This window comes from Arabidopsis lyrata, assembly GCF_000004255.2.
Source record: "Arabidopsis lyrata subsp. lyrata unplaced genomic scaffold ARALYscaffold_8, whole genome shotgun sequence".
Taxonomy (NCBI): domain Eukaryota; kingdom Viridiplantae; phylum Streptophyta; class Magnoliopsida; order Brassicales; family Brassicaceae; genus Arabidopsis; species Arabidopsis lyrata.
Genome location: NW_003302548.1, coordinates 2,861,273 through 2,871,506, shown reverse-complemented (window position 1 = coordinate 2,871,506; position 10,234 = coordinate 2,861,273). Strand labels below are relative to the sequence as shown.

Here is a 10,234-nt window from a genome sequence, read left to right as displayed (position 1 = left end):
ATTCCAGTCACCCTTTCACTACATCCGGGATAGTTTCAGGAGCTTTGTTCAACACTTAGCTATCCTGGATTTGAAGTCCCTTCATGGTTCCACCACCAAGCAGTTGGATCAGTCTTAGAGCCAATGCTGGAACCACATTGGTGTAACAATAGGCTTTCCGGGATTGCTCTATGCGCAGTTGTCTCATTCCATCAGAACCAAGATCCGATCATTGACAGTTTCTCTGTAAAATGCACACTGCATTTTGAAAATGAAGATGGGTCTCGTATCCGCTTTGATTGTGATGTTGGAAGTTTGCCCGAACCTGCAGGAAGGCTTGCGGCAGACCATGTTTTTATCGGCTATGTCAGTTTCTCACACTTTACAAAACGTTTAGAGGATCACTACTCTGGTAACTCTATACCTACAAAGGCTTCTCTGGAGTTCTACTTGACTGATGCCTCTAATAGTGAAGTGGTGGATTGTGGGTTAAGTTTGATGTACGCTGAACCAGATAACATCTTTGTTGAAGAAAATGGCCATAAAACCTCTGTTGAAGCAAATGGCCATGAAACCTGTTCCCTAAAAGGTCTTGGTTTTATACATATAGATTATAGTTCTATCATAGTTTTTTCAGTTTGCACAGTGATCATTTGTTTTGCTTTAAGAATATGAAGGTTTAAAACTGGTTTGTCTTGTCTTATTGATTAAAAAGAGAAAAAAATCATTATTAAGATCCTCTTTGATTCATTTTATTTTCTTCTACATTGGGATCTTCATACGAATTGGACATTGGCACGACACGATCGAGCTGCAGAATCTCTGTAGCCACCCTCAATGGATTGGCTATTGTCCCTTAAGTTCTGTGAAGTTAATTAAGAAAATAGCCGGCTTTACCCGGGACACATACATGTACTACTGAACTTTTAAAAAAGAAATATTGGGAATCAAAGAAAAAAATAGAGAGAAAAAGTAAAATAATAGTCCAACTTATGCGAATACGAGTGATAAAGGCATAAAGCTTCAACTATCCGGATGAAACATAAATATTTGGAAGGAAGCTTTCATGTAAGAAATGAAATTTCAGAGTTTTGAAAACGAAGATGGGTCTCCCTATAAACGTATATTGTAATGTTGGAGATTTGATGGAACCAGGAAGGATTGAGTCTTCTTCTTCAGATCGTTTTATTATCGGCTATGCCAGCGCGAGTGTGGTGCCTGGAATGTGATAGCGGTACTGCGGGATAGCATTAGGAACGGTAAGTTTGGAACATGAAAAATGATTTTTGTGAGGTTTTTTATATGAACCAGATATATTTTAACAAAGATTTAATGCGTTCTACATTACAGGATAATTTATTTACATTTTTTGTCTTTACGTCTTCCGCAAGGTACCTCTGACCAGTGACCAACCACTGCTCTATTGCCAACATAACTTTAGATTTCGAGGGGTCAATGTCTGTATAGTTGGCTTAGAGCATGATTAACGGCAGTATATTAGGGAAATCTTAGGGATAAAACTGATTAAATTAATTGCATTTACTCCTTTTAAACTAAGGAACGTTCCTTCTGTTTTTTTTCTCTCTCTCTTTCACGAGTGTTGTCGGAGTGTTGTTCTTCTTCCACTGAAATTCACAAGATTTCCGATTATTTTCAACAAATCAGAGTGAAGCTTTCCCCAATCGGTTTGTCATGGTATGAATCTATCTATGATTGTATGAATTGATATGTGATTAGAGTTTTTAGAATTAGGGTTCATAGAATTGGGGATTTTAGGGTTATTAGTTGTTAGTAAAATTAGGGTAATTAGAATCATTAGGTTAACGAGTGTCCGTTTGTGTTGTAATACATGAGTAAAGCCGATTGTTATGATAGTAAAAGAAACTAGGCATGTTTAAAGCCGATTGTTGTCCGAGAATGTTTTTTTCATGAGTGTTGATGATTGTTTCGATTAATACTCTCTGGGATCCTTTTATAATTCATGAATTTGATAAGTTTTTGATGCTATACGCATGATTGTTAGGTTACTCTAAGATGTTTTTGTATGAATAGGCCATGAATGTTGAAAAAGAGAGTTTCTTTGATTTGTTATTGGTTGGTTAAAACTTGGGTATTGTTTCGTTTTATTTGTTCTGTGTTGTGGAATGATTAGTTGATATGTTGAACTGAGTATTGATTTTATTGCATCAGGTAAGGGAAACAGTTTCGTTGCATTGTGGATTTTTTAATGCTAATGGGGGATTTAGGATTTTGGATAAGGATAAGAGGTTTATGCAAACATGTGAAGTTGTAGTCTCGACGTGTGCTTTTGGTGGTGGAGATAAAATCTTTATGAACCTATTGGAATGTCTAAGGCATCAAGTCAAAAGGTTGGTCACTTTGATTTTCTCCTGTCCACTGCTCTTTTACTGTTTCTCTTGCATATCGAGTAAGGGTTTTAAACAAAACCAATTCCAGAGATCATTATCCAATCCTGAATGAGGTTTGTGGATGCAGGTTTGCTATGTTGCGTTTTGGGATGAAGTTACTCTTGCAACACAAGAAGCAGAGGGGTCATAAGATCAATGAGAATGATCACATTGGAAAGTGGCGTATAGTGATTGTAAAGGATATGCCTTTTACAGACCAAAGGCTTACTTTCTTTTTTCAAGTGAGTTATTAGAGTTGTTGAATGTGTAAGAGAGTCGAGCTCTTGTTTGTAAGTTTAGTCTAATCTCTAGAAGTCTAAGTGTGTGTAGTTAGTAGAAGAGTAACTAACTACTATAAGAATGCTATGTGTGTGATGTTGTATAGAGCTCAAATTCCACACACTAAAGATACCATGATACTAACAAGAAGCAACAATTCAAAAATTTTGGTCGAGCATATATGGCAAAAAATTTCCGAAAATCAAGTTTAAAACTATTGTGTTTTATGTCATCTATGTTATAAATTGTATCTCATGTATGTTTTAATTTGCAACAATTATTAAATTTTCTATGATTATAAATTTTATTTTTATATTAATATTTTTTTTTCTAAAAACCACATGTTAAGAGCCTACCATTAATCACACAAAATTTTTAACTCAAAAATACTATCTCTTAACAATCACTTTTACAAATAAATTACTTAAATATTGCTAAGATTAATTTCTAAGAGACTACCTATAATCATGCTCTTAGCTTCAAGCGGAACAGGAGAAACTTACAACACCTCTTGAAAAGTTTTGAGTATTCGAAATTTTGGGTTTGATCTTCTCCAAGAGGTTCCCAAAGTCCGATTAGTGCTTGGAGGAACTTGTGAAGATTGACTGCAAACATAACCCCCCTAAACCTCAGAAAGTCACAATATTATTTCGTGATACTCATGAATGATGGAAATTGGGGTTTAATTGGTATAGTATTTGTATATAAAGGGTTGAAAAGTCTTAGGTCAAAGAACATTAAAAGCCAATTCGGTTTTGTTTTTTGAGGTATGTTTACAAAATACATTACACTATTTTCGTGTGTTTGATCTTAATCTTAAATAGCTATGGATGATTGTTGGTGCAGGAATTAGCACCTCCGACAATACCGGCTTAAACCGGACGAATTACGAATCAAATTGAGAATTCAATGTAAACCGGGAAATCCCGGTTAAGCTTGTTAATAGGCTGAAGAAGGAGATCGCCAGGCGAGTTCGATTCAAAGATGGGAGATTGCCTGCAACCGACTTCCTTATTCAAGAAAAAGGAGATTTTCCTAGAAGAAAAAGAAGAATCCCGAAAAGAAAGGAAAATCGGAAGATAAAGCCTTGAAGATTTAGAAGATTAACTTATCTCTAAACCGCCCTAAACTTGTATAAATAGAGGGGTTTGTCCTCTATTTAGGGGATCCGGAACTTTTACACAAAAATCCTAATTGTTCTTGAGCTAAACCCTACCGTTGTCTCTAAGCAATAAAATTCACCCTGTATTCGAGTCTTTGATCATTAATAGCAAGAGAGAGTTAATTGAATTTGTTTTCCCCCTTTAAACAAATTCATTGTGTGATTTTCAGAATCAACAATGATCCCTAGAAAAATATTAGGATAGGCAAAAAAGATCAAGAATGGCTCACTTGTCTAATGCATTTTTGCAGCTATTGATGATCTTTCTAAATCTTTTGGATGCCATAATGAGTCATTGTGATCTGTGTGTGGAAATAAGTACTCATTAGCAATAATAGCATGAAATTAATTCCCTCGTCTTATAACAGAAAAGACTATGTACTTGTGTTGGCCCGGTCTCGTTGGTCTCTCTGATGCATATTGCAGAACGGGTTTTTGGTGTTTTCGCGGAGATAGTTAAAAGTAAAAGCGGTTAAGAAAGAACTTCAAATACATGATCAGGGATTAGCAAGTTTTGATGGCTCTTTTAGTGATTCACCCACTGATATTTCAAGAGTGCTAAGTGGTTATTCGGTTTTCTTGTTTTAGTTGCCATCGTGTATGATATTTTATTGTATTGACATATATTACTGTGTGTCATTGTCTATTTGTTTTGTTTGGTTGTTTCAACAACTACCCAAATTTGTAGTTAAGATTATTCGGATTAGTTTAAGACTCACTCAAATCCAGTCAACTAATTTAATATTCTTTGTAGATCAATAATCAATCATGGAATCAATATAATTGTGTAAGTAAAATACATTGAAACCATTGAATCCAACGTTCTTACAGAAAACAATCCTCTTGTTTTTCCTCTGCAAATAAACACCATCTCCTTCCATGGGCTCCTCCTTCTCCCTCTTTACCGATGTTGGACCGATCCCGCCTCAGTATCAAGTGTTCATCAACTTCCGAGGCGAAAAACTTCGTGATGGGTTCCTAGGGTTTCTTGTAGATGCTCTTTTAAAAGAGAATGTCAACGTCTTTATAGATGATCATGAGCTTAGAGGGAGAGATCTTGATCATCTCTTCAGTAGGATCGAGGAATCGAGAGTCGCATTGACAATCTTCTCCAAGAACTTCACCGAGTCAAGATGGTGCTTAGATGAGCTTGCTAAGATCAGAGAATGCGTGGACCAAGGAAGTCTTACAGTGATTCCTATCTTCTTTAAGATGAAAACAGACGATGTGAAGAAACTAAAGGGAAAGTTCGGAGACAATTTCCGGGACCTGAAGTCAACGCATCGCGGCGAGCCAGAAAATTTTCGGAGATGGAAGGAAGCTTTGATTTTTGTTTCAAAAAAAGCTGGCTTGTCTTCATCACGATACAGGTCTAGACTTTGTCCCTTTTCTTCTCTTCTTGGTTGAAAATTTGGAATGCTCTGTTTCTTGACTCTGTTCTTGGTTAGTTCAGGACATAAGCTTATTCACTCACAAATCTTTTGATCTCTGTTATGACAGTCGTCAAAATGATTTGGTGAGCACAATCGTTGAGGAGGTTAAGAAAGTTTTAAACGATATCGCCGAGATGGAACGACAAATCGTTGAAGTGAAACGCAACAATTTGGCGGCAAGAACAGATGAATTGATTAGATTTGTTGTCCGTTTCCTAAGTCTGTTTCTTCTGTTTACAATAGTTTTTGGTCCTTATGTTTTAGGCCTTCTCACTTTTTTCTCTTTTCTTGTGGGTCGGTTGATAATCAATCGAGCTGTGGAAAGTGAGTGGTGAATGGTTACGTTTGCGTTTCTATGAGAATACGTAAACGCAAAGAATCTGAGACTGGGAGTTTCATTTTGGTTACATTGTTGCATTCGATATTTTTTTATATGAAATTATTTGATTTTGATTAGTTTGACCTCGCATCAATTATTGATAGTGCACCACGTTAGATAATTTTAGTAAAATTAATAACTATCTAAGACTGGAGGTATAAAACATTAAACTTTTGGCCAACTACTAGATCAATGAGACTTCCACATTTTTTATTTGCTTATGATCTGGAAACTGAAGAAAAATATAAATCTAAAGATAAATGTTTCTTTCAAGTTTTTTTTTTTTCTTTTTAATTGGTGTCAACCACTTTCCACTCTTTTATTTTATTTTTCTTGTGCAAAATGTTCCCAAAAGTCTCCGCTTGTGAATTTCTCTATCCAAAACTCAGAATCAATTCCAAAACCCAAAGAAACACATTGTCTCCTCAGTGTCAACACACGAGAGCCAAGCACTAAGTGGTTGAGAGTTGGTTTCACAATGCATAATTGCATATACTTTTTGGCATTCAGAGTTCTATTTAATCTTATAGAATTATGTGCTATCTAAATGTTGATGAGTCATGATTATTTACAGTCTTCTATCTAGTGATAAGTAAATGTTCTTGCCACTCGTTATATATATCATCTTTTACAAGAAAATTTTGTCATTAGTTTCCATTTGCCTGGTCAAAAGAACAAAAATGTCACCATGTATTAAAGAAAGATTTACCCAACATGCCATTCTATATATTGCATAAAACAGTTATACATAATGTCATTTTATATACTGTATATGTCTACATTAAAGAAGAGACATGGCTTGAAACTTGCTTGAATATTAAATGCCATGATAATTCAAGAACGAAGCGTTGACATTTGAAATGAAATTTTCCAAAACATGCCAGCTTCTGAACATGTTCTTCTCCATAAATTCAGGAAGCAAATTTTAAACAAGAAAGTCTTAATCCTCCCATGGCAGAGCCAAGACCATACCAACGTCCTCCTCAGGTATTCATCAGTTTCCATGGAGATGAATTACGCGACAATTTCATCAGATATCTTGTGTGGGGATTGAGAGATGAAAGAGTCAACGTTTTCATAGACAGAGCAGAAGCAAATAGGAGAGACATAAGAAATATTTCCACAAAGATCGAGGAGTCTAATATCGCGGTCATAATCTTCTCCAAGAGGTATACAGAGTCAGAGATGTGTTTGAACGAGCATCAAAAGATGCACGAGCACGTAAAACAAAGCAACCTCAAGGTGATACCTGTCTTCTACGATGTGAGCATAAGCGATGTAAAGAACCTCGAGGGTGAATTCGGTAATCATTTCGAGGAAATGAAGATGAAATATGCAAATGATCCACTCAAGATCTTGAATTGGGAGAATTCATTGAGTTCAATAGTAGAGAGGACCGGCTTAACCTCAGAAGAACACGGGTAATTATTTTCTTGATGATTCTCTTAAGTAGATGGAGTGTAGAAGAACATTGAAGCCAATTCTTGATAATTTGTTCTTAGGGAGACTACTTATTTGAGCTCATCTAATGGTTTTTTTCCTCACTCATATTTGCAGAACAGGTTTAGGTCTGGTCATGGCAATCGTTAGGGCGGTTAAGAGCGAGCTAACAGACTCTCTAGAAAGAAGAAAGATTATGAAAGGACAAGTGTTTGTTTTGGCTTCAGCTGCGGTTTTTATCTTTAGTCTCTTTGTAGCTCGTTTACTTTGCACTGATGTGAAAGTTTACAAAGCTGTTAAGTGTTTACTAGGTTTTCCGGTTTTGGTTGGTGTCTTGCACCAGCTTTATTGTTTACGGAAACATCCGAACAGATAACTTCTTGATTGATCACCATTTCGTGGTTGAATGGTTTCGCGCTGTTTGGTTGATCACCATTACGTCTCTGTTTAATTGTTATTTACCTGTATTACTCTGCTTTTGTCCGCAAGCTTATATGAGAAAGACAGTTTCATGTATTTATATTGGTATGAGCATGTTAAGGGTTTCTCTCTTTATAGTTTTCCTTCAAAAACATTATTGATCCGGCCCATGACCCGGGATTTAGAGTATTCGGATCCATTGAGACAAAGGTGTTGTATAATATTAAAGAAAGACTGAGGATAGGTGCAGACTTGGCATCGAGTCACTGACACTGATTGGTCTGAAGAATTAAAGAATGGTTTCTCTATAATGTTTTTTAAGGACAAAGTGAGACAACAAAGTCTCTCACCAACTATATTCTCTATTTTTTTCAGACGAACCTAGACACCATTCCAATGGATGAGCAGGTCCAAGAACCTCTTTCTGATCAGGTTTTTATCAACTACCGCGGAGATGAGCTGCGCGAAATCTTTGTCAACCATCTAGAGCTACAATTAAGAAACGCAGGGATCAACGTCTTCATAGACACTAAAGAGCAGAAAGGGAGAAGACTACAATATCTCTTCACAAGGATCAAGAAGTCAAAAATCGCGCTTGCTATCTTCTCCAAGAGGTACTGTGAGTCAAAGTGGTGTTTGGATGAGCTTGTGACGATGAATGAACAGATGAAGAAAAAGAAACTCGTTGTGATTCCAGTCTTCTATAACGTAAGATCGGACGATGTGAAAAGAGCAGCCAATCCCGATGGAGAAGGCGGTCTTGATGGAGAGTTTTCCCTTCCTTTTAAGCAACTGAAGCAAAAACATGCAGGGGAGCCTGAGAGGGTCAAGGGTTGGGAGTGTGCCCTGAGATCTGTGACAAAAAAGAATAGGATTTTCCCGGTCAAATTACGGGTAATATTTCAAAATACATGTTTTCTTGATTATGTTTGGATCTATGCCCGACTAATCTTTGGACTAGTAGATATCTTTGGTAAGGAGTTTTACGCAAACCCACCAACCGACCGTGGGTAAATTAACCGGAAAAAGCCTAGATGATTGAGCGATCTATGCGCAAACAAGATCGCCATGCTCGAGTTTTCTTGATGATTCTTGTTGAAAATGTTTAGAATCAAGTAGGGAGGATAGAGATGAACATGGTGAATAATAGAGAGAAAGATGATTGATTGTAATGTGATAAAAGTTACAAATGGTTTGGGGCTGCACACGATTTATATAGGGAGCTCACTAGGTCAAGATGGGTATGCACATAACCTTAAAAGCATCCTCATTCAGCCTAGTGAGTCACCGTGTGCTTTAGCCACTTTCCAGCTCATGACAACGGTCATACACTACACGACACGGCCGTACACGCGCTTAGCACCATCCGGATAAGGATGGTCTCCTTCCCGCGTCCGTACGGTCCAAGATGACCGTTACCTCTCTTCCTCTTATTCAAACCAGTTACTTGCATAACAAGAAACACATTTCATTCATAACTATTACTTAGTTAGAATAAAATATCTTCTTGATCAATACTCCCCCTCAAGTTTATACTACAATAATCATTGTTATAAACTTGACACTTATGCGAGTGACCTCGTTAAAAACCTAAGATTGGAAAACCACGTGGGACAAAACCAATCTTAGGGAAAAAGAGTATCACTGACATAAGTAGGGAAGTTCTCTCAAGGGTGTGTTAGGTCTACAAGTCCAAGCTTGCCATGAATAAACTTGCAAACTTGGGTACTTGCTGCCTTGGTAAAGATATCGGCCAATTGGTCCGAACTTTCAGTGTAACACGGTAAGATAGTACCATCTTGGATCTTCTCTCTAGTCTTGTGGCAGTCTATCTCCACATGTTTGGTTCTCTCGTGAAACACCGGGTTGTTGGCGATGTGAATAGCCGCTTGGTTATCGCAATGAAATGTGATGGGCGTCTTTTGATCTATCCCAAAGTCTTTAAGAAGCGCCTTTAACCATGTCAACTCATTTGTAAGCTTCTTCATAGCTCTATACCCCGCTTCAGCACTTGAACATGACACCACCTTTTGCTTCTTTGACTTCCAAGTCACTAAGTTTCCCCCAATGAAGGTGCAAAAGCCGGTTGTCGAGTGTCTATCATTACGATCTCCACCATAATCCGCATCACAATACCCAACTATCTCCGTGCTTGAGTTCTTTCCCATCCAAATGCCTTGGCCGGGGCTCTCTTTGAGATACTTTAGAATCCTATCTACCATACTCCAATGGTACACCGTGGGTTCTTTCATGTGTTGACTCACCTGATTCACTGCAAAAGAGATATCAGGCCGAGTGTAGGTCAAATAGATTAACTTACCCACAAGTCTTCTATATTGCTCCGGGCAATGATATGGTCTATCATCCTTCTCCCCCTTTCGATTGACCTTATATCCTGGCTCTAATGGTGTTGAAACCGGTTTGGCTCCTAGCTTTCCCGTAAGCTTTAGAAGATCGAGTGTGTATTTCCTTTGTGAGAGACATAGAGCCTCCGGTGATCTACACACTTCGATACCTAAAAAGTATTTCAACACACCAAGATCTTTAATGTCAAAAGCATTGTGTAAAGAGGTTTTGATAGACTTAATACCTTCCTTGTTACTCCCCGAGATGATCAAGTCATCAACATAGATTAAGACAACTAAAATGCCTTGATCATTTTGGACAAGTAAACCACGTGTGATCAGATTCTGACTTCTTGAATCCTTTAGCCTTAACGTGGAGCTTAGCTTAT

General features: G+C 37.4%; 2 protein-coding genes, 1 long non-coding RNA gene and 1 pseudogene across 4 annotated transcripts in view; all 4 read left to right on the top strand.

Annotated features, from left to right (window-relative positions):
• The window catches only part of LOC9299615 (disease resistance protein LAZ5), a 25,490-nt gene extending 17,894 nt beyond the window's left edge, over positions 1-7,596 (top strand). Inside the window, 4 exon segments of the mRNA XM_021028866.1 lie at positions 34-56; positions 58-479; positions 6,810-7,061; positions 7,198-7,596. Of these exon segments, the coding sequence (XP_020884525.1) occupies positions 34-56; positions 58-479; positions 6,810-7,061; positions 7,198-7,456 (956 nt within the window). The 3' untranslated portion in view covers positions 7,457-7,596.
• On the top strand, positions 1,558-2,839 carry LOC110229224. The gene is made up of 3 exons (XR_002332722.1): positions 1,558-1,674; positions 2,170-2,348; positions 2,476-2,839. It is a non-coding gene; the product is annotated as an uncharacterized LOC110229224 (long non-coding RNA).
• On the top strand, positions 4,430-5,743 carry LOC110229222 (protein PHLOEM PROTEIN 2-LIKE A8). Its single transcript, XM_021028901.1, has 2 exons — positions 4,430-5,198; positions 5,329-5,743. Exons 1-2 carry the CDS (start codon positions 4,708-4,710, stop codon positions 5,594-5,596), a joined length of 759 nt encoding a protein of 252 aa, XP_020884560.1. The 5' UTR covers positions 4,430-4,707; the 3' UTR covers positions 5,597-5,743.
• A 225-nt stretch (positions 7,597-7,821) lies between the features above and the next one.
• LOC110229219 overlaps positions 7,822-10,234 on the top strand; it is a 6,799-nt pseudogene continuing 4,386 nt past the window's right edge. The window contains exon 1 of the transcript XR_002332720.1: positions 7,822-8,394. The product of XR_002332720.1 is annotated as a vesicle-associated protein 1-4-like (transcript). The remainder of the gene's footprint in view (positions 8,395-10,234) is intronic.

What these genes read in the sequence shown, in the direction of transcription:
- LOC110229222 (XM_021028901.1), top strand. Translation starts at nt 4,708, where the DNA reads ATGGGCTCCTCCTTCTCCCTCTTTACCGATGTTGGACCGATCCCGCCT. An exon ending in TTGTCTTCATCACGATACAG is followed by an intron (nt 5,199 to 5,328) that starts GTCTAGACTTTG and finishes CTGTTATGACAG; the next exon opens with TCGTCAAAATGATTTGGTGA.